At 43.9% G+C, this 24,119-nt stretch overlaps 1 protein-coding gene across 4 annotated transcripts in view; it reads left to right on the top strand.

Moving 5' to 3' along the window:
* Positions 1-24,119, top strand: part of LOC101599926 (E3 ubiquitin-protein ligase TRIM39) — a 30,265-nt gene that overhangs the window by 4,367 nt on the left and 1,779 nt on the right. The window contains exons 2-8 of one of the 4 annotated variants that reach the window (XM_045157435.1): positions 6,563-6,658; positions 14,517-14,747; positions 16,792-16,814; positions 18,017-18,132; positions 19,278-19,462; positions 23,739-23,839; positions 23,916-23,998. In XM_045157435.1, coding sequence (XP_045013370.1) covers positions 6,563-6,658; positions 14,517-14,747; positions 16,792-16,814; positions 18,017-18,132; positions 19,278-19,462; positions 23,739-23,839; positions 23,916-23,998 — 835 coding nt within the window. Of the gene's footprint in view, positions 1-6,562; positions 6,659-14,516; positions 14,748-16,791; positions 16,815-18,016; positions 18,133-19,251; positions 21,362-23,580; positions 23,669-23,738; positions 23,840-23,915; positions 23,999-24,119 lie in introns of those variants that run through there. The other 3 variants (XM_045157433.1, XM_045157434.1, XM_004671967.2) reach the window with 3 other exon arrangements.

Here is a 24,119-nt window from a genome sequence, read left to right as displayed (position 1 = left end):
GCCACCCTGAGATTACAGAGTTAATTCCAGGTCAGCCTGGACCAGAGTGAGACCCTACCTCGAAAAACCAAAAAAAAAAAAAAGAAAGGGATTGAAGGGCAAGAGGACTGATGCATGTAAAGTTTCTATCCCATAATCACCCTACCCAACCTTCTTGAGCCAAACAGGTTGAACCGAGTAGTCATGGAAACAGTTAAGTTAGGATTTAAGAGCTGAGGGAAGGGGAAACCTCAACATCCAGGATCTATATGAGAGCCATTAAGCTAACCCTCAGGACCGACCACCTTCATGGTAGTATTTAGGCAGAGGGTATAACCTGCTTATACCCAAATTCATCTCAGCCAAGAGACCAAAGAGCCTGTGAAATGCCCCTACTCCCAACCTCTATCTTTACCCAACCTCTATCTTTAGGTCAATAAAGAGTAGAAGTCCCAGAGTCCCCCACGTCGGGAAGATGATAGGTCAAGAAAGCATGAAGGCTGAAGGTTACAGGGCATTTGAATCCAAATCACTGCCCTGAGCTAGGAAAATACAGCCAGTAGACCAAGGTGGAAGGGATTCTGGAGGGGGATATTTTAGTGCTCCTACCCCAAAGCTCAGGATGGAAGGAGGGAGATCAAGGGAGCCTAATATTTGTTTTGTTTTCCAAGGTAGGTCTCACTGTAGCTCAGGCTGACCTGGAATTCACTATGTAGTCTCAGGGTGGCCTTGTACTCATGGTAATACTTCTGCCACTGCCACCCAAGTGCTAGGATTAAAGGCATGCGCCACCACACCTGGCTTATTTTCTATTTTTGGAATATAGAAATACCTAGCAGCAAGAAGGGGATGATATAATGGGGAAAAGCATATGACAAGGCAGTTACAGCAGAGATGGGGACTCCCTGGTTTGGAAAACTGGGAAGCAGGCAGAGACTACTTACCACTTCCAAGTCACTAGCTGGGCCCATTCTTCCCACAATCCTGACCAATCGTCCTCTGGACTTAACCGTGCCTTAGTTTCTTCCCTTTGATAGAATGAGAAGCAGCAGTACCAGCCACAGCTAAGAGATGAATTCTGAGCACTTACCACAGACACTTTATGGACATAAAATACCTCTCACTGTGGAACTAGATAACCAAGGCACCAGACTGCTGGTGAAGAGATGTGAGGCTTAAAGAAGTCACGGGTTTCAGAGTACAAGTTTCTCTTTGCCTTCCAGCTGGTCAGTGCTCCACACCCTATCCATACCTCACCAGCGATCTCTTGGCTCCAAACAAGAGTCTGGAGAATGGGGAGGGGGTACCTACAGAAAAATGATCATAGTAAGTAGAGCTAGCAGTTATGGTCTGGTACAACTAGTACTGAAGTAAAGCCTGAGCTGGTAAACAGGCCAGGAAGGTTGGTTCTTCCTGAGAGCATGTCTCTCCTACTTGGAGTAGACCACCCGATGGGCAAAGGTGTGCACTTATCCTAGGGAAGGTGATGACAGTGAGTTCTAGCATCTTATTCATAGGGAGAAAATAAAACATTTCTGTAGAGGGAAATAAGCAGAGGCTGTTAAGCTTTTCAACTCACCTCCCATACAACACCTATGCTAATCCCAGACCTCTTCTCTGTGGCCCTGTTCCTCATCCTTCTTTCTGCCCCAGTCTTGGAGAAAAAGACATTTGATCATCAACACCAATCACAATCCCTTGGTAGAAGAGGAACAGAACAATAAAGAGATGTTTCCCTTCAAGGTCAAATGCCTCTTGATCTTGAAAAAGGTGGGGTTTGGGCAATGAGACATCAGGTAACTTCTCTGCAGAGAGTTGGGGCATTCAACTTGTGGGACACTTAAATATTGCCCCTTTATAAATAAGCAGAGACCTTTGCAAGGGGGAGGAGTTCTCTTTATAAATCTATGAGCTGAAGTCTCAGTCCTTCTATACCCTAAGAGGGATAGAAATAAAAAGGCTGAGGACAGAGCCAACAATTCAGTGGGAGCTAACACCTCCTTTCCCACTTTCTGAGTGTGGACATGGCTAGTGCCCTTCTAAAGAGATCGTTAGTGTAATTTGTATTTTGTGTATTTAACAGTGTTTGAGGAGTATGGGGCTGAAGGGGTACTGGAGTAACAAGAAAGGACTTCTTTACTGAGATCAAGGCTTCCTGGAGGAATCATTGCAAAAAGGCCATCAGACAAGTTTTCCAGTTATGTGACAGAGCAAAGATGGCCGTAGGGTGTTGTGTGAGTTTTGGGATGGTTACATGACAAGATCCAGCACTTAATCCTGAAAAAATTAAAAGTGAAGAGTTTAAAAACAAACAAAAGAAAGAAAAGTATTCTGATTTCATTATACCTCCTTGGTCAAATGCTTATTTTCCCATTGGTTGGAAGTAGGTGACATCACTTTAGACTGATACCCATCAGATTAAGCTGAACCAATCTGTTTGCATTCCCCAGATAATGGGTAACATGGCATGGAAGGACGCAGACTGAATGAGTAGTAGGACTCAGAAATGTTACTACTTAGTACTGTGGGTTTTTTTTTTTTTTTTAATATTTATTTAAGAACGAGAGAAAGAGGCAGATAGACAGAATGGGCACACTAGGGCCTCCAGCCACTGCAAATGAACTCCAGATGCATGTGCCACCTTGTGCATCTGGCTTACATGGGTACTGGGGAGTCAAACCTGGGTCCTTAGGCTTCACGGGCAACCGGCCTTAACAGCTAATCTATCTCTCTAGCCTCAGCACTTTGTGTTTTTTTGTTTTTTGAGGTAGGATCTTAATCTAGCCCAGGCTGACCTGGAACTCACTCTGTAGTCCAGGCTGGCCTCGAACTCACAGCAGTCCTTCTACCTCTGCCTCCCATGTGCTGGCCTCCTCTATCACTTTATTATGCACTTTGTTTTAATTAACAAAATCTTGTGTATGTGTATGGGTGTATGTGGAGACAACTTTTTTTGAAATAGTTCCTTTTCACTGGCCTGGAACTTGACATATAGGCTAGACTGACTGTCCAATAAGTCAAAAACTGACCTGTGAGTCTCTTACCTCAGCCTCCTGAGTGCTGGTATTATAGGCTGTGTCTGGCTTTTTGTTATGTTTGTTCTGGGGATTAAACTCCAGTCCTCACGCTTGCAACGAAAAAACTTTACTAACTGAACTAGCTTCTCGGCCCTTAATTAACAAAATTGTGAAATTATATCAGTTTTGGGGTTTTTGAGTTTTTGTTTTATTTTTTTATTTTTATTTTTTTTCCCCTGAGGTAGAGTCTGTCTTAGCCAAGGCTGTTCTGGAATTCACTAAGTTTTCTTTTTTTTTTTTAAATTTTTTATTTATTTATTTGAGAGTGACAGACACAGAGAGAAAGACAGGTAGAGGGAGAGAGAGAGAATGGGCGCGCCAGGGCTTCCAGCCTCTGCAAACGAACTCCAGATGCGTGCGCCCCCTTGTGCATCTGGCTAACGTGGGACCTGGGGAACCGAGCCTCGAACCGGGGTCCTTTGGCTTCACAGGCAAGCGCTTAACCGCTAAGCCATCTCTCCAGCCCTCACTAGGTTTTCTCAAGTTGTCCTCAAACTTAAAGTGATCATTCTCTCTCTACCTCCCAAGTGCTGAGATTGTAGGCATGCATCACCATGCCCAGCTCCAATTTTTATTTTGTTTATAAATATTGAGAGTTGGATGGAAGAACTGGTTTGAAAAAGGCTATGAAAATTGAGTGTTCTGAAGCATGCTTGAACTTTGGAGGTGGAGGCAGGAGGTCTAGAGTTCAAGGTCATTCTCACCTACACAGTGAGTTTGAAGCCAACATGGGTACATGAGACCCTATCTCCAAAAAAAAAGACAAAAAACTAGAGAATGACAAGCCAGGAAAAGTAGCTTCTGGCTAAGGCTATAGCTCAGCTATAGAGCACAAGGCCTTAGGATGGATCCCTAGCACCACCAAAAATAAAACACAGCAACAAAAACAAGTAACTTTGACTGTAATAAGCAGTTGTTCATAAGAAAATTGATAGAAAGCTAGGGAGACATTAAGTAGAGTGTTTACTTACCTTGCAAACATGAGGACATGTTTGATTCATCAAAACCCAAGTGTCAGAGTATGATGCACATGCTTGTAATCCTAGCACTGGGGATGTGGGGGCAGTAAGATCCCTGGAGCTTACTGGTCAGTCCAGCCTAATTAGTGAGCTTCATGTTCACAAAATACCCTGCTTTAAAAAAAAAAAATGGTAGATGGGGGCTGGAGAGATGGCTTAGCGGTTAAGCGCTTGCCTGTGAAGCCAAAGGATCCCGGTTCGAGGCTCGGTTCCCCAAGTCCCATGTTAGCCAGATGCTCAAGGGGGCGCACGTGTCTGGAGTTCGTTTGCAGAGGCTGGAGGCCCTGGCGCGCCCATTCTCTCTCTCTCCCTCTACCTGTCTTTCTCTCTGTGTCTGTCGCTCTCAAATAAATAAATCAATAATTTTTTTTAAAAAGTTTAAAAAAAAATGGTAGATGGTATTCCTGAGGAATGACACTGAGATTTTTCTCTGGCCATCATACACATATGCACATTTTAAAAAATATTTATTTGAGGGAGAGAGAGAGAATTGGTATTCTAGGACCTCTAGCCACTGCAAACAAACCCTAGACACATCTGGCTTACATGGGTCATGGGGAATCAAACTGAGGTCCTTTGATGCACAGGGTGATGCATGCATTTGGAGTTTGTTTATAGAGGCTGGGAGCCCTGGTGCACCCATTCTCTATCTCTATCTCTCTCTCTCAAATAAACAAAATATTTTTTTTTATTAAAGGTGTGCACCACCATGCCCAGCTTCTTATTATTTTATTTATTTATTTTTTATATATATATTTTTAAATTTATTTATTTATTTATTTATTTATTTGAGAGCTACAGACACAGAGAGAAAGACATATAGAGGGAGAGAGAGAGAATGGGCATGCCAGGGCTTCCAGCCTGTGCAAACGAACTCCAGACGCGTGCGCCCCCTTGTGCATCTGGCTAACGTGGGACCTGGGGAACCGAGCCTCGAACCGGAGTCCTTAGGCTTCACAGGCAAGCGCTTAACCGCTAAGCCATCTCTCCAGCCCAAACAAAATATTTTTTAAGAATTTTTTTTTATTTATTTACTAGAGGGAGGGAGGGAAGAGGGGGGAGAGAGAGAGAATGGGCACAGCAGGGGCTCTATACACTGCAAATGAACTCCAGATGCATGAGCTACCTTGTGCATCTGGCTTATGTGGGACCTGGAGAATCAAACCTGCATCGTTAGGCTTCATAGGCAAGTGCCTTAACCACTAAGCCATCTCTCCAGCCCACAAATAAAATATATTTTTTAATTTTTTTGTTTATTTCTTTGTTTATTTGAGAGCAACAGACAGAGAGAAAGAGAGAGAGAGAGAATGGGTGTGCCAGGGTCTCCAGCCACTACAAACAAACTCCAGATGCATGCGCCACCTTGTGCATCTGGCTTATGTGGTTCCTGGGGAATCAAGCCTCTAACTGGGGTCCTTAGGCTTCACAGGCAAGTGCTTAACCGCTAAGCCATCTCTCCAGCCCATCACTTCTTGATTTAACTTCCTTCTCTGACAACAATTTAAAGTGTCAACTTCATACAGATCCCTTCTCCTGCTTACCCAACTTTCCTTCCCTGAATCTAGTTATCTAGCTGTCACCAATTTTGTATCCTTTTCCAAAACTCCATTAAAAAATTTGTTTAAGGGGCTGGAGAGATGGTTTAGTGTTTAAGCACTTGCCTGTGAAGCCTAAGGACCGAGTTCGAGGCCTGACTTCCCAGGACCCACGTTAGCCAGATGCACAAGGGGGCATACACATCTGGAGTTCATTTGCAGTGGCTGGAGGTCCTGGCGTGCCATTCTATATATCTATCTCTATCTGCCTCTTTCTCTGTCACTCTCAAATATATAAATAAATAATTTAAAAAAAAAGTGATGAAGCCAGATGTGGTGGTACATGCTTTTAATCCCAGCACTTGGAAGGCAGAGGTAGGATGGTGGCTGTGAGTTCGAGGCCACCCTGAGACTACATGGTGAACTCCAGATCAGCCTGGGCTAGAGCAAAACCCTACCTTGGAAACACCAAAATACTACTACAACTACAACTACAACTACTACTACTACTACTACTACTACTAATAATAATAATAATAAAAGAAGTGATGAGATGGGGGCTGGAGAGATGGCTTAGCAGTCAAGTACTTGCCTGTGAAGCCTAAGGACCCCGGTTCGAGGCTTGATTCCCCAGTACCCACGTAAGCCAAATACACAAGATGGCACATGCATCTGGAGTTCTTTTGCAGTGGCTAGAGGCACTGATGCCCCATTCTCTCCCTCCTCCCACCCCCGTCGCTCTCAAATAATAAAAAAAAAAAGAAGTGATGAGATGGGTAGAAATTAAATGAGTTAGAATCTCAGTGGCAGAGTGCTTGCATAGGATTTGTGGGGTCCTGGGTTTAACCCCAAGCACTGTAAGAAAATAATAATAAACATATAGGTTAACCTCTGAGTAATGGATGTACCCAATAACTAAATGTCACCTTTCCTATTTCCTCTCCACTCTCAGGAAAAACTGCAGAAGTGCCTAGAGCCCCTGGAACAGAAGATAGATGAGATCACCTTGTGCAAATCCTCTGAAGAGAAAAAGCCTGGGGAGCTCAAGGTAAAGTCATATGATCCCTTTCATTGCTCTGCAGGGTGAATTAGCCACATATAACTTAATCTGCCAATTCCTTATAAGAATGCTGCTGAAAATGATATTTTGTTAGGCCTGATTATCATTAAATGTTGTACTTGAATCGACTATTAAGGAAAAGGATATAAGCGATGAGGGACAGACAAAACATCATATCTCCAGTGAATTGAGGGAGTTCTTATCCAGTGTTCTTCCTTCCCCCACAAAGCAGTTAAAGAGCCACTCACCTCAGAATGCAGGGATGGGATTATCTTAGAATTGAAGAAAGGATGGGCTGGGAAAGATGGTTCAGTGATTAAGGTGCTTGCCTACAATGCCTAAGGACCCAGCTTTAATTCCCCAGTACGAACATAAAGCCAGATGCACAGTGGCACATGCATTTGGGGTTTGTTTGCAGTGGTTTGTGGCCCTGGTGCTCCCATTCTTTCTGTCTGTCTGTCTCTCTCTCTCTTTCCTTACAAATAACTAAATAAAAATAGTTTTTGTTTTTGTTTTTGTTTTTGTTTTTTAAATTGAAGCTAGGCGTGGTGGTACATGCCTTTAATCCCAGCACTCCTAAAACAGAGGTAGGAGGATCACTATGAGTTTAAAACCAGCTTGGGCCTGGAGAGATGGCTTAGCAGTTAAGACACTTGCCTGTGAAGCCTAAGGACCCAGGTTCAATACCCCAGTACCCATGTAAGCCAGATGTACATCGTGATGCATGTGTCTGTAGTTTGTTTGCAGTGGCTAGAGGTCCTGGTGCGCCCATACTCATTTTCTCCTCTCAAAAACAAAAAGGGGCTGGAAGGATGGCTTAGCAGTTAAGGTGCTTGTCTGCAAAGGCCAGGTACTCAAGTTCAATTCCCCAGAACCCACATAAGCCAGATGCACAAGGTTGTGCATGCATGTGGAGTTCATTTGCAGCAACTGAAGGCCCTGGTGCACCCTTTCTCTCTATCTGCTTCTCTCTTCCTCTTTCCCTCCCTTCCTCAAATAAAAATATTTAAAAGAAAGAAAGAATTAAGGACAGGAGAATTTGTAAGGTTCAAAGTGGAAGAAGGAATGATCAGATCAAGAACTCCTAGAACTACCCCAGTAACATAAAACCTTTTTTTTTTTTTCCTTTGCGAGTAGGGATGAAAACATCTTAGAATTGAGGAAAGGAGGGCTGGAGAGATGGCTTAGCAGGTAAGGCACTTGCCTGCAAAGCCCAAGGACCTGGGTTTAACTCTCCAGTACCCAGCCATGTAAAGCCAGATGCACAAGGTGGCACATGCACCTGGAGTTCGTTTGCAGTGGCTGAGACTCTGCTGTACCCATACTCACTGTCTCTAAAATAAAATAAAATAAAATAAAATAAAATAAAATAAAATAAAATAAAATAAAATAAAATAAAATAAAATAAAAATATTTATTTAGCATGGTGGTGCATGCCTTTAATCCCAGCACTTGGGAGGCAGAGGTAGGCGGATTGCCGTGAGTTCGAGGCCACCCTGAGATTCCATAGTGAATTCCAGGTCAGCCTGGGCTAGAGTGAGACCCTACCTCGAAAAACCAAAAAAAAAAAATTATTTAGCTGGGCATGGTGGTGCACACCTTTAATCCCAGCACTCAGGAGGTAGAGGTAGGAGGATCGTCATGAGTTCGAGGCCACCCTGAGACTCCATAGTGAATTCTAGGCCAGCATGGGCTAAAGTGAAACCCTACCTTGAAAAAAAAAATTTGTTTTCAAGAGAAAGACAGGAGGCAGAAAGAAAATGGGTCCACCAACACCTCATGCTACCACAAACACATTCCAGATGCATGTGCCATTTGCCACTTTGTGCATCTAGCTTTACATGGCTACGAGAGCCATGTCTCTAGCCCTAAAAACCATATTCTTATAATTTAAGTAAACAAGAAACTTAAATTATAAGAATTGATTCAGGGATGGGGGATGGCTCAGTGGTAAAAGGTACTTGCTTACAAAGCCTGATATACTGGGTTCACTTCCCCAGTACCCACATCAAGCCAGACACACAAAAAAGTGCATACATTTGGAGTTCAGTTACAAACAGCAAGAGACCCTGGCACTCTCTCTCAAATAATTAAAAAAAAAAAAAGTTCGCTGGGTATGGTGGCACATGCCTTTACACCCAGCACTTAGGAGGCAGAGGTAAGAAGATTGCCATGAGTTTGAGGCTACCCTGAGTGACACATAGTGAATTCCAGGTCAGCCTTGGCTAGAGTGAAACCCTTCCTTGAAAAACCAAAAAAGGAAAAAGTTTTTTAAAAACCCACTTCTATCCAGGCATGGTGGTGCACGCTTTGATCCCAACACTCAGGAGGCAGAGGTAGTATTGCCATGAGTTCAAGGACACCCTGAGACTACATAGTGAATTCCAGGCTAGAGTGAGACACTACCTCAGAAAACCAAACCAGGGCTGGAGAGATGGCTTAGTGGTTAAGTGCTTGCCTGTGAAGCCTAAGGACCCCGGTTCCAGGCTCAATTCCCCATGCCCTGCGTTAGCCAGATGCACAAGGGGGCGCATGCGTCTGGAGTTTGTTTGCAGCAGCTGGAGGCCCTGGTGTGCCCATTCTTTCTCTTTCTCTTTCTTTCTCTCTCTGTCTGTCACTTTCAAATAAATAAATAATTTTTTTTTAAATCCCAAAAGACTTGTGAATGAGCAAAAGAGCTGACTCCATCTTAGAAAAAAAAAAAAAGAACAAAATACTTCTGCTGGGTATATAGCTCAGGAGTAGAGTACGCACATGAGGCCCTGGAGTCGATACAGCCCTCCACCACCAACCCCAGGAAAACCCACATCCTATGGAGTATTTCTTGGCTTTTCAGGAATTAACTTTAAATTTTTTATTAGATATAGACGTATTTAGTATGTAAGCAACACATGCTGATACCATTCTTTCCCTCCTCCCTGCCCCTTTTCTCTTTTCTGTTAGCTTGCTTATATTGCTTACAGTTTTGCATCTCTCATAATGCTACCTTATTTGCAGCATATTTTGGCATCTGAATTATTTCTTGTATTGAACAGTGAGCAGTCATTAGTGACAGTAACAATAACTAGTATTGAGTCTTATGTGTTAACTTATGGATATCTGTAATATTGCAAATTCATACAGTTGTACTAAGTCTTAGGATTCTGTCTGGATTGGAGGTCTGAGAGTTCAAGTGAGATGTAGAGAAGCTACAAGACAAAGAAATTAGACCATCTTTGACATGGTAAACTTAAATACGCTATAAGATAGGTATTATTACCCTCCGCTTCCACAGGAAGATACAGGACTTGAATATATGTCTAGTCTAAGACCATACAACCAATCTTTGTGAATTGGTAGTTTTTTGTTGTTGTTGTTGTTTTGGTTTTTTGAGGTAGAGTCTCACTCTAGTCCAAGCTGACCTGGAATTCACTATGTAGTCTCAGGGTGGCTTTGAACTCACAGTGATCCTCCTACCTCTGCCTCCAGAGTGCTGGGATTAAAGGCGTGTGCTACCACGCCCGACCATTTTTTTGTTTGTTTGTTTGTTTGTTTTGTTTTCAAAGTAGGGTCTCACTCTAGTTCAGGCTGACCTGGAATTCACTATGTAGTCTCTGGGTGGCCTTGAACTCACGATGATCCTCCTACCTCTGCCTCCCAAGTACTGGTACTTAAGGCGTGCGCCACCACACCCAGCCCTGACCATTTTTTTAAATATATATATTTTTTAATTTTAGAGAGGAGAGGGAGAGAGAGAGAGAATTGGCATTTCATTGCCTCAGCCACTGCAAACAAACTCCAGACATGTGTGCCACTTGGTGGGCATGTGTGACCTTGTGCTTGCCTCACCTTTGTGTGTCTGACTTATGTGAGACCTGGAGAGTCAAACATGGGTGCTTAGCCATCCCGTGCAAGCTCCTTAACCTCTAAGCCATCTCTCCAGCATCCCCCCAGATATTTTTGTTGAATACTTGTTTGAAAGCAGAGAGAAAATGGGCATGCCAGGGCTTCCAGCCACTGCCAATGAACTCCAAACACATTCACTTTGTTTACCTAGCTTTATTTTATGTGGGTACTGGGGAATCAACCCAGATTGTCAGGCTTTGCAAGCAAGTACCTTTAACTGCTTAGCCATCTCTCTAGCCTTATTCAGTACATTTTATTCCTTCCTTGTCTGGTATTTGATTCGTAAGATCAATGATATGGGCTGGAGAGATGCCTTAGTGGTTAAGGTACATGTTTGTGAAGCCTAAGGACCCAGGTTCAATTCTCCAGGTCCCACATAAGCCAGATACACATGGTGGTGCATGCGTCTGGAGTTTGTTTGTAGTGGCTAGAGGCCCTGGCACACCCATTCTCACTCTCTCTCCCCCTTTCTGTTTCTAATAAATAAATAAAAATAAACCTTTAAAAAAAGGGGCTGGGAAGATTGCTTAGCAGTTAAAGGCACTTGCTTTCAAAGCCTGCTAGCCTGGGTTTGATTCCCCAGAACCCATGTAAAGGTAGATGTATCTGAAGTTTATTTGCAGGGGCAAAAGGCCCTGGCTTGCCCGTACTCCTCATCCCCCTTCCCTTTCTTCCTCTTTTCTCTCATATATGCACACACAAATAAAAATTTTTCTTTTAAAAATTTGTAGGAGCCAGACATGGTTGCACATGCCTATAATCCCAATACCAAGAAGACTAAAACAGAAGCTAGGTGTGTTAACACACACCTTTAATGCCAGCACTAAGGAGGCAGAGGTAGGAGGATTATCATGCATTGGAGGCCACCCTGAGACTACATAGTGAATTCCAGGACAGCCTGGGCTAGAGTGAGACTTTACCTTTAAAAAATAAAAACCAAAACAGCTAATACAAGAGGATTTTGAGTTTGAGGTCACCGTGGAATACACAGAAAGACCCTTTCTCAAAAAAAAAAAAAAGTTTGTAGGACTGAGTATAGTGGAGCATGCCTTTAATTACAGCACCTGGGAGGCCCAGGTATGAGGATCAGTATGAGTTCAAGGCCAGCCTAGTGAATACAGGTCAGCCTAGGCTAGAGCGAGATCCTACCTTGAAAAACCAACAAAAAATTTTTTTCTTAATTTTTTTTGAGGCAAGCCCAACAGACTGGCCTCCTCCCCCCCTTTTTTTATAATGAGAGAGAGAGAGAGAGCGAGCGAGCATGAGAATTGTTGTACCAGGGCTTCCAGCCACTGTAATTGAACTCCAGACATATGGGCAACCTTGTGTGCTTGAGTCTCCTTATGCATTTGGCTTATGGGATTTGAAGAGTTGAACATAGGTCCTTAGGCTTCACAGGCAACCGTCTTAACCTCTAGGCCATCTCTGCAGCCTGATAAAAATATTTTAAAAACAATTATGAGCCAGGCATGGTGGTGCTGGCCTTTAATCCCAACCCCCAGGAGGCAGAGGTAGGAGGATTGCCATGAGTTTGAGGCCACACTGAGATGAATTCCAAGTCAGCCTGAGCTAGAGTGAAACCCTACCTTGAAAAACCAAAAATAAATAAATAAAAATAAACTTAAAAATTATGGGGGCTGGTGGGGTGGCTTAGCAGTTAAGGCATTACCCAGGTTCGATTTCCCAGGACCCATGTTAGCCAGATGCATAAGGGACCACACGCATCTGGAGTTTGTTTGCAGTGGCTGGAGGCCCTGGCATGTCTGTGTTCTCTCTCTCTTTCTCTCTCTCCCCCTTCCCCCACCCTCTTTCTCTCTATCAAATAAACAAATAAATAAATTTTTTTTTAAATTATGGGCTGATGGGTGTGGTGTCACATGCTTTTAATTCCAGCACTCAGGAGGCAGAGGTAAGAAGATCACAGTGAGTTCAAGACATGAGACTACGTAGAGAATTCCAGGTCAGCTTGGGGGAAAAAAAATCACCAGCTGGGCACAGTAACACACACTGGTAATCCCAGGCTAAAGCAAGAAGGTCACAAGTTCTGGGTCAGCATGAGTTGCACAACAAATTTTAGACCAGCCTGGGCTAAGTAGTGAAATTATCTCAGGAAAAAAAAGTTTACAATTAACTGTGATGAAATGAGAATTTTAGATAAAGTAACCTGTGTGTGTGTGTATGTATTTTTGGGTTTTCAAGGCTGGGTCCCATTTTAGCCCAGGCTGGCCTTGAACTCATGGCAATTCTACCTCTGCCTCCTGTGTAATGGATTTAAAGGCATGCACCACCATTTCCAGCGTTCTGTCTATATAATTTTATTTTAATGTTTCTTATTTTTTGGTTTTTCTTAATTTTTAATTTTTATATATTCAATTGAGAGAGGAAGAGGCAGACAGAATGAGAGAGAGAGAGACGATGGACATGCCAAGGCCTTCAGTGGCTGCAAACAAACTCCAGATGCCTGCAGTACCTTATGCATCTGGCTTCCATGGGTCCTGGGGAATCAAACTTGGGTCCCTTGCTTTGCAGGCAAGTGCCTTAACCACTAAGCCATCTCTCCAACCCTATATAATTTTATTTTAAAGAGACTATCATATCTTAATACATCATAGAGGTAATTTTATAATAAAATATGACATGTAAGTATTTGGCCTCAGCTCCCCTGAAAGACTTTACAGTATGGTTGTATGCTTGTACCTATATGTGATATTCTCATCAGTGTGATAAATACAAGTTTGCACTAAGGAGAATAGTAATGTGGTAATGTGACTTAAATATCACAAACAAGTTTTCTCTAAATATAGTCTTGATATCCAACACGCACGCAGGCACATACACACCTGCGCTTGCTGTATTACTTCAGGGCAAGTGGAAAAATACATCCTGTTCTGTTGTTTACCTGAGAAAGTAGCAAGTGGCCCTGAAGCTAAACTAGGCAAGTGTCTGCTTCCATGCTTATAAGATCCATAGAGATTTTATTTATATTCCCAGTGCTTTCAACCATAGTCTTTCTGTCCCTGTCTACTTCCTCCTCTCAGAATCCTGTCTCTGTCTTACTTTGCTTCCCGCTTGAGTTGATACCTCCCCATCAGTCATATGGCTCTTAGAGACTCCTTCAGTGGGAAGCTTACTTTTTGCAGGAAAACACAGAGGAAGGATGTGCTGATAAACCTCAGAAAGTGATATGGTTGATGTTTGAGTCCAATATTAATAAACTTCAGTGTTAGAGAGGTCCAAGTATGTGAGCTATTACTGAGAAAGCGTGTTTCAAATTTCAAGCAACTAATTTGCAAAGAAATACTTGGAACCTGTTTCTGGGATAGGAACGGCCTGAAGCCACTTGTTTGCTGCTTAACATGCTTAGAGTGGGCATGTAGCAGGTACCTGCCTATGGCGGCTAAGGCAATAGGATCATATGTTCATAGCTAGTAACTCTTTGTTACTCTAACAATAACCAAAACAAGATCAACCCTGATAACCTAAGTACGTACTTTGCATTAACCCATTAAGCTGTTACTGATTCTGATAATTGTCCATTTGTTCTCTTGCTTATATCAGGTTAATGTCTTTCAATATAGAATGGTGGAAATCTTTAGCTTTCTAGTATTTATATATATTCTCTCTATCCAAAACAGACATTATATTATTAAGTTATTAAATTTTGAATGTTTTTTATTAATACATAAAAGTGCAACTTTTTAGAAGTTAGTTTAAGTAAAAGTAAATTTTAACATTTTTTAGTCTTCCCTATGATCTTCACTATCAAGTCATCTGTGAGGGCATGGGAATGGAACCATTTATACAGGAAAACATTCCAGTGAAGAGAAAAAAAAAATGAGCATCTTGTTAGATTCTTTCCCAAGACACTGAAGTTTATAAAAGTTCTTATACCTGTTGGGTGATGGAAGAGGCTCTGTCATGCTTCCTGCCAGTGGACACGGTATCCTTCCTCTCTTCTCAGAGACTAGTGGAGAGTCGCCGGCAGCAAATCTTAAAGGAATTTGAAGAGCTTCATAGGCGGTTAGATGAGGAGCAGCAATCGCTGCTTTCACGACTGGAGGAGGAGGAGCAGGACATTCTACAGAGACTGAGAGAAAATGCTGCTCACCTTGGAGACAAGCGCCGGGACCTGGCCCACTTGGCTGCTGAGGTGGAGGGCAAATGCTTACAGTCAGGCTTCGAGATGCTTAAGGTTTGACCTTTTCACCTGCATAGTTCCTCAGGACAAGTGCGATCAAGCTTTGCATAGGCCATCTGTCTGCCTGCGGGGCATCCTCTTGTTTTTGTTATCTAAATCCAGGTCTGTCTTTCAGGGATGTGCAAATTATCTTTTTCTGTTCTTTTTTTATCTTTTATTTTTCTTTATTTCAGAGAGAGAAATAGGGGGAGAGAGGGTGAGTGTGCCAGGGCCTCCAGACACTGCAAACAAACTCCAGATGCAAGTGCCCTCTTGTGCATCTGGCTTATGTAGGTCCTGGGTCCTTTGTCTTTGCAGGCAAACACCTTAACCAGTAAGCCATTTCTCCAAGCCAAATGATCTTTTTCTACAGAAAAACCTATCTGATTTCCCCCATCTCCTTCTAATCATTTGTATGTCTTGTCAAAAATTATTTGCTTAATTTGCCGAGTGTATTGGCACATGCCTTTAATCCTAGCATTTGGGAGGCAGAGGTAGGAGAATCACCATGAGTTCGAGGCCACCCTGAGACTACATAGTGAATTCCAGGTCACCTTTTGAGCTAGAATGAAACCCTACCTCGAAAAACAAAACAGAAACAAAAACTATTTGCCTAATTTGCACCAAAGGAAAAAAATCCATTCTTTTAAAGGTATCTGCTTAGCAAGTTTTGTATTAACAGTTTTGAAAATGCAGTTCCCATTATTTTCCAGCCCTAGAACTTGATTTACCTAGTACTAAAAGAATGGAAACATAATATTAAAAGGTACTCAAAATGTGTATAAATAATTGTTGTGTGAATTCTTTTGCTGGGAAGAAGTAGATAAGCACTTGCTCTCCATAAGCAGGGCACCCTCAATAGACTTAACAGCAGTTTCACCAAAGTTCTCCCTTGGAAAGCTAGTGACTTTATTGGACTTCCTTAAAGAGGATGGACAAGGGGTTACTTATAGAAGTTTGTAGACCCCCAAATCAGCCGTAGCATTGAGAAGTTTCATCCTAGCATGGATGATGACTTTCCAATAGCTGGAGCTTCCCTTGATCTTCACCTTCTAGATACTTTGCCTGAGACCAAAAGATCTCTTTCATCATTACATACAGCTGACGTAGGGTGCCTGAGATATCAGGTGAGGGTCTGATGACCTCCTGTCCCCTCCTTCTTTGAATGAACTGCCATTGGTCTACTCATTCATGGTTGCAGCTGCTTCTGCTAAAGTTGGTAGAATACGTCAGGCATAGTGGCACATGCCTTTAATCCCAGCACTCAGAGGCAGAGGTAGAAGGGTGATTGTGAGTTCAAGACCACCCTGAGACTTCATAGTGAATTCCAGGTCAGCCTGGACTACCGTGAGACCCTACCTCAGAAAAAAAAAATGGCAGTAATAACAATGATATATTGCATTTTGTGTATCTAAATGCCTATAAATGTGTGAAACCATGTTTCTGTCTTAGCAGATGAATTATGTTGGCAAGGCAGTAAGGAGCATATTTATCCCAGAGACCAGATTACTGGCATTTGAATCAGTGAGATGTTATTGTTATATTTATTTGCTTGGTATTGATCCCTGTGTCCTTTCATGTGTGTGTTTTATTTTCCACATTAAACTGGATGTCCTTCAGGATAGAGATTTGTCTTTGTCTTCTGGACCCCTGGTGTTCTCCAATCATAGTCAGCACACAGTTATTCTCGCTTAATATAACCAGTGCCAGATAAGAGGGGTAAATGTCCCATGTCTCCAATCTAGAACTGAAGTGTGTGGTTGGTACTCTAGGGACAAAGTAAAGAGCAGATACAATCCCTGTCCCTGCAGGAGATTCCCAGTGTCCTTGAGGAACAAAGACAAATGTATAAGAAAAATTGGAAGGAGTATTAATATCTAGGCTTCCTCATGATCAGTAGTTGAAAGTGTGAATTGCATGGGAGAGACATGGTTCCTTCTGAGCTCTTCCTTGCTTAGTTTGTAGATATAGAACTTCTAGGATGAAGGGGAAGAAGCCTTTTGCCTTCATGACCCTTGAATACCAGGGTTAATCTTGTATTCTTTTTTCTTTCTTCTAGGATGTCAAAAGCACCCTGGAAAAGTAAGTGGTTCTTCTGTCTCTTTGAATTGGGCCCTTTCTCTCTCTCTCTCTCTCCCTCTTTCTACTTCTTTCTTTTCCTCCCTCCCTTCTGCCTTCTCTCCCTCCCTCCTTCCTTCCTTCTCTCTGTCCCTTTTGGTAGGGTCTCACTCTCGAACAGGCTGACCTGGAATTCACTATGTATTCTCAGGCTGGCCTTGAACTCACAGTGATCCTCCTACCTCAGCCTCCCAAGTGCTGAAGTTAAATGCATGTGCCATCATGCCCATCTTGAATTGGGTTTTGACATGGAGACTAGGGGTCTAGTGATGAGTTGAGGAATTAAGGATAAGAAAGTTATACAGTATCTGAGTAATATATGGAAAGTTTCATGAGAATGAATCATTAGGAGTAGTAATCCTTCATCTCTCCCCTGGTATCAGGTCTTAGTAAAGAACAATTGTAAATAAGACCCAGGTTCCACTTGTACCTGTGGTTGGAATTGTGTCTAGGAGTTGGAAGAATGGGGATAGGGTGTGATTATCCATTTGCATTAAATGTAAAAATAGTTCCAGAAAGTTCTGAGGTTCATTTTCAAATATTAAAAAAAAAAAAAAAATCTTAGAATTGGTGCACCAGGGCCTCAGCTACTAAAATCAAACTCCAGATGCTTGCGCCACCTTATGCAACCTTGTTCTTACCTCACCTTTGTGCCTCTGGCTTAGGTGGGATCTGGAGACTGGAATGGAACCTTAGGGTCCTTAGGTTTCACAGGCAAGCGCCTTAACCACTAAACCTCCTTCCAGCCCCTCAAAGATCTTTTAAAGAGATCACATAGCTCTCCATAGATAATAAAAAAAAGAAAAAAAACAAGAGGAGGGAAAAAAGGAAAAAGGAATAAAGGAGTTGCCTTTAGGGAAGAAGAAAGTAGAAGAATCTTTGTTTTTTTTGGGTTTTTTTTTTGTTGTGGTGGTGGTTGTTTTGGTTTTTCAAAGTAGGGTCTTGCTCTAGCCCAGGCTGACCTGGAATTTTCTATGTAGTCTCATGGTGGCCTCAAACTCATAGCAATCCTCCTACCTCTATGTCCCAAGTGCTAGGATTAAAGGTGTGCACCACCACACCAGGCTGAGAGTCTTAGGTTTGCCTAAAGATGATAACATATGAATATTCACTTTGCTAGAGCTTCCCTTAACTCTGTTCTTTTTCCTGTCTCCCATCCCTCCCAGATGTGAGAAGGTAAAGACCTTGAGAGTGACTTCAGTATCTATAGAGCTGGAAAAGAACTTCAGCCATTTTCCCCGACAGTACTTTGCCTTAAGGAAAATTCTTAAACAGCTAATTGGTAAGTTGTTCCCAAAAGGAAGCTGACAGAGGGACTTGCCAGAGAGGAGAAAGTTGAAATCCTTTGTGGGAGATTCTTTTTTTTTTTTTTTTTTTTCTCCTTTCTTTGGTTTTTCAAGGTAGGGTCTTGCTCTAGACAAGGGCTGACCTGGAACTCATTATGTAGTCTCAGGGTGGCTTTGAACTTACAGTGATCTTTCTTCTACCTTTGCCTCCCAAGTGATGAGATTAAGGGTGTGCACCACCGCGCCTGGCTTGCGGGGATTTGTTTTGTTAATGCCTTACCCCACTTCTTCTTTACTCAGCTTTTAGTCTGACCCTGTGTCACAGAACTCTGAGAAGCCTTAGGAATCATCTCTTAGTTCTACACCTTTTTAAGTAGGAACGCAGAATCATGAAAGAATTTTCCTAAATCATGTGGAGTGACCCTGTCATGTACCATATCAGCTAAGACAATCTTGAGAGTGAAAGAAGAGAGTTTCACTAATATGTATATAAGGAAGACAGTCATGAACCAGGTCCCTTCCAAGGACTCAAGTGCATGCTGGCCCTGTCCTTAGACCCCAAAGCTGGCTTGATCCTTCTTTCTGTCCCTGGGACAGTGCCTTTCACTTTTTTTAACTTAATTTTTTTTATTATGTATTTTGAGAGAGAGAAAGAGACAGAGAGAGGGATTGGGTGAGCAGGGCCTTTAGCCGCTATGAACGCACCCCAAACGCATGCCTCCCCTTGTCCACATGTGTGTATTGAGCGCTTGCATCATTGTGCATCTGGCTACATGGAACCTGGAGATTTGAACATGGGTGCCTAGGCTTCACAAGCAAGCGCCTTAACCACTAATCCATCTCTCCAGCCTGCCACTCATTTTTCCACACACTGAGATAAATGATGGGATGGGAGACAGAGTTATGCTGCCAGCCCTTACAGAGTCCAGTGCTCATTATCTGTAGAGTCAGACTAAAAAGTGAAGCTATTGTTTTACACACAAAGAGAGGCTATAGCATAGGCAAAGAAAGTTAACCAACTCACAGTATTCTAGGGACATTTAAGGAACCAGGCTGTGTACAGGCATGCTGGGAAAATGAGGCAGGGATGTTTAGCTATTCCCATCCTCATCTAGCTCCCCACTCTGGCTTCTCCCGCCAGTGGATGTGACCCTGGACCCTGAGACTGCTCATCCTAACCTAGTCTTGTCAGAAGATCGCAAGAGTGTCAAGTTTGTGGAGACAAGACTTCGAGACCTCCCCGACACACCACGGCGTTTCACCTTCTACCCTTGCGTCTTGGCTACTGAAGGCTTCACCTCAGGTCGACACTACTGGGAGGTAGAAGTGGGTGACAAGACTCATTGGGCCGTAGGAGTATGTCGGGACTCTGTGAGCCGAAAGGGCGAGTTGACTCCACTCCCTGAGACTGGCTACTGGCGGGTACGGCTATGGAATGGGGACAAGTATGCCGCTACCACCACACCTTTTACCCCTTTGCATATCAAGGTGAAACCCAAGCGGGTGGGTATTTTCCTAGACTATGAGGCTGGAACGCTGTCTTTTTACAACGTCACAGACCGCTCGCATATCTACACCTTCACAGATACTTTTACTGAAAAACTTTGGCCCCTCTTCTACCCAGGCATCCGGGCTGGTCGGAAGAATGCTGCACCACTTACCATCAGACCCCCAACAGATTGGGAGTGACAGGTTGGGATGTGGCTTGATCGGGGTAAGGCAGGGTCAAAAGTGATGGGCCTTCCTTCCAGTGGCCTGCTGGAATGTCTTGATGTCTGCCTGGTTCCAGTCCTGAGCCATCTTGAGAAACCCTTTGTTCTCTAGGATGGTTTGTGTGGAGGAGTAGAGGTATAGGACTGGGCTGCATGACAGAGCACAGCTGCGGCTCCCTCACTGTTGGAAGGAGAGCATGCTCCCAGGGGATTGTAATCTCCGGTGTTCATCAGGTTTCCTTTTGCACAAGGACAGGTTAGGAACGAGAGAGGCTTTTCCAGAAACAAAAAGTCTATGGGAGGGTCTAACTGACTCAGCCCATAAGAGGAGACAAACTTTAAGGGCTTCTGTGACCAGAATAGTCTTGTTCCTTGAGAGATCACAGGGACCAGTATACCTCTATTGTGAAAAGAGACGGACTATGCTGAAGAGTTGCTGTTACGGATTTAGAAGTTGAGTTTTTCGGAGAGCAGAGATTGAGCATTACTTTTAGAAGGAAGATCAGGGAAGAGGCTAAAGGAACACATCCATATCAACTAATAATAAAGAAGAGGGAGATTTGTGTCTATTCTCAGGGTAATGTTGCCATTACCCATAGGATTGCTCAGAGGTCAGAATGTGGGGAGAAGGAAAAGGTGGAAAGAAAGGAGAGCCCAGGTTCCTGCCTTGACCTTCAGCAAAGACAGCTTATTCCTGCCTCCTGCAATTAGTTGTCTTCAAGAAGTTACTCATCTTCTCCCAGAAGGTGAGAGGGAAGTAATCCTATGAGACCCATCTGCCCTTCCTCTGTTTTCTTAAGGGAACTTGGGGAGGAGTCAGGTATTTGAGGAAAGAGAAAGGTGTATCTATCCAAAGCCCTGGCCTTAAAGAATGTTACTAAGTAGCTATTTCCAAGTGATCAGCCTTGTCCCCTGGCTCAGGTGTCCAAGTCAGAAAGGAAGAAAGGTAACAATGGAGTCTTTTCTCATCCAGAGGACAGGGTATAAGAGGGTGGTATGTGTATCAGAGAGCCAGATAGGCAGCTTCCTCGGCCTTGTGCATCTGGCCCAGAACTAGTGTTCACAACAGCCGGTAGCTTGTCTGTTGTCAACCTTCACCCTTTGATAGTCCCCTTTTCAAAGAATGTAAACCATTTCAATGTTAGGCCAAAATAAATAACCCATAGGGTACATATGTTGTCACAAAAGGTAAAGTGATGCATGCCAAACCAAACTAAAAACAACCCGGATTATCTGCTGCTTGGGTAATTTCCACATAAAACTGAGACAAGAAACTGCAGTCTATTGAGGACATTTCAGTTCCTCCTACCACCTCAGCAGGACTTTGTCCACTCTCCTCCTCTTACCTTTGTGCCTTGACTGTGGTTCTTTGTGGCAAAATACTTCGGTTGGTAAAAATATGGAACAAAGGATCCACTGAAGTGATCTCTGTGTTGTGTGATAATTTGGCAATGGCCTTATGTTGATGTGTAAAGAATCACTGGGTATGAAAAATACATGTTTCTAGATCTCATCCTTCTCTTGAGCAAGGCCTAAGTGGAACTAGGCATTTACGTTTTCTTAAAATATATTTATTTTTAACAAGTTCATACATGTATAAAATATATTTTGAACATATTCAACCCCTATTATCGTCTTATCCCACTCCCTCTGAATTACTTCTCAACTAGTCTCCTACTTTCATATGAAGTTTGTGTATGTGTGTGTGTGTGTGTGTAAAACACACTGAATTTAATTAGGGTTGCTTACATGAGCGTGATTTACTGGAGCATAGGCAACTTACCAGTGGCTGTACCACTGAAGAAAAATTGTTCCCCCTACCCCAGCAGCCATTAACTGCCAATAGCTCCTCAGGAAGGGCTGAGACTCTGTGAGTCCCTCCCCGTCTGTGATGTGTTGTTGACAGATCCAATCTTCTGCAGGTAAACACAGTTGTTGTGGGTTCATAAGTACAATGGTCATGTCCTACCCAGAAGACAGCATTTCATAGCACTCCTTCCCATCCTCCAGCTCTTACATTTTTACTTTCTTCCCTTCTTATTCAAGGTAGGGTCTTACTTTTGCCCAGGCTGCCTTGAACTTGGTGATCCTCCTACTTCTGCCTCCCCAGTGTTGGGATTAAAGGTGTGCACCATCATGCCCAGCTTTTTTTCTACCCTATCTTAAGAAGTGATCCCTTAACCTTGAAGTGGGTGATGTAGGTGTCCCATGTAAGGCTGAGCAATCATCAGTCAGTTATTTTCAGAATTTTGACCAGTTATGAGTCTGCATTAACTACCACGCACTGCAAAAAGAAGCTTCTCTGACCAAGACCAAGAACAGCACTACTCTATGGATATAAACAAGTATTTAAAAGGTAGTTTAATACCATGTCCATTTAGGAAAACAACTGTAATAGAACCTTCTCACCCCAGGGTCTATGACCTCTTCAGCCATGGGCTTTTGACCAGATTTGCAGTACCAGGCACATGAGTGCCCTCCTATCCTATAAGGAAAGCCTGAGATCCAGTCAAATTGGTTACTCCCCCTACATAACAGTCATGCCACTATTGTACCATTGGGACCATCTTGCCTGACAGTCCACAGCTAAGAATCTAATTTATTTATTTATTTTTATCTTTTATAATTATTATTATTATTATCTTGGTTTTTCAAGGTAGGGTCTCGTTCTAGTCCAGGCTGACCTGGAATTCATTATGTAATCTCAGGGTGGCCTCGAACTCACGGTGATCTCCTACCTCTGCCTCCCAAGTTCTGGGATTAAAGGCATGCCATCTTTTTAAAAGAATGTTTTTGGGGGCCTGGAGAGATGGCTTAGCAGTTAAGGTGCTTGCTGGAAAAGCCAAAGGACCCAGGTTCCATTCCTCAGATACACAAGGTGGTGCACTTGTCTGGAGTTGGTTTGCAGTGGCTAGAGGCCCTGACTTGCCCATCCTCCCTCCCTCCCTCCCTTCCTCCCCCCCCCTCATTAATAAATAAAATTTTAAAAATATTTTTAAAAAGAATGTTTTTTTTTTAATGTGCATTTTCAACACTTCCCATGTGAGTCAAAACTCCACTGCAAAGGCGTCTCAGCTAATTCCTTTACTCTGAGCTGGAAGTCTGATTCTGTTCTAGGCCTGGCAGGGACTCTAAAGGGGATATCTCTGCCTTTCCTGGTCCCGGATTCAAGTTCTGCCCTTTCAGTTTGCATCCCTCTGCACCTGAGCTCAGGTACTAACTGGTACTGGTAGTTAATAACTGGAAGTCAGAAGTAAACATAGAAAGCCAGACCCTGCACGTGGGAGCAGTAGGAGGGTAGACACTGACAGCTGCAGCAGACAGGATGCTGCTAGCGGGTTCTACTCAGCAAATGAAGATCACCTTTTGCTTGGGCAGCACTGTAACAGCTAGTTGTTTCCTGGGGAAGTGGAAAAAAGGTATTCTTCCTGAGGACCAGCTATTTGCTCTGGGGGCTTTTGATCCCTATTATTGCCTCATGATATCCTTCCTACTTTCAGCCCCACCGGGAACTGCTTTTGAAAAATATATTATTGCCGGGCGTGGTCGCGCACACCTTTAATCCCAGCACTCGGGAGGCAGAGGTAGGAGAATCGCCGTGAGTTCAGGGCCAGCCTGAGACTATATAGTGAATTCCAGACCAGCCTAATGAAACCCTACCTGGGGGAGGGGGCGGGGTGGAAGAGCCGCGCGAGGCCTACATTTCCCAGGGGTCCCTGCGCGGGACTCGGGGCGGGGCCTACGCGGAGCGCGGTTGGCGTACATGGCGGGGCCCGTGAAGGATCGTGAGGCCTTCCAGAGACTCAGCTTCCTGTACCAGGTAAGTCCCGGGACCGCTGGGGCGGGAGCCCGAGGCGGCTGGGCCTGGAGTGACTGCTCCCTGTCTCCAGGCGGCCCACTGTGTCCTCGCGCAGGACCCCGAGAACCAGGCGCTGGCAAGGTTTTACTGCCACACGGAGAAGACCATCGCTAAGCGGCTCGTTCTGCGGCGGTGAGACGCGGGGAAACGGGCGGGCGGGGCCGGGAGGAGCGGGCGGGCACTGGCGACCTCGTCTTCTCCGCCTCAGCGACCCGTCTGTGAAGAGGACCTTGTGTCGCGGCTGCTCCTCCCTCCTCGTCCCCGGCCTCACCTGCACCCAGCGCCAAAGACGTGAGTGCTGCCGCGGCGGGACGCGTGGGGGCGCTGTGGGCGCAGGCGGAGGGTCATCCAGCAGCCCCTTGCCTGGGTGGATGGTGGAGGCTCTGCGGCTGCTGGAGCCAGCTTTCTCTAT

The sequence above is a fragment of the Jaculus jaculus genome, chromosome 8, assembly GCF_020740685.1.
Source record: "Jaculus jaculus isolate mJacJac1 chromosome 8, mJacJac1.mat.Y.cur, whole genome shotgun sequence".
In the NCBI taxonomy this organism is placed as follows: domain Eukaryota; kingdom Metazoa; phylum Chordata; class Mammalia; order Rodentia; family Dipodidae; genus Jaculus; species Jaculus jaculus.
This window is presented reverse-complemented; position numbering and strand designations above follow the sequence as displayed.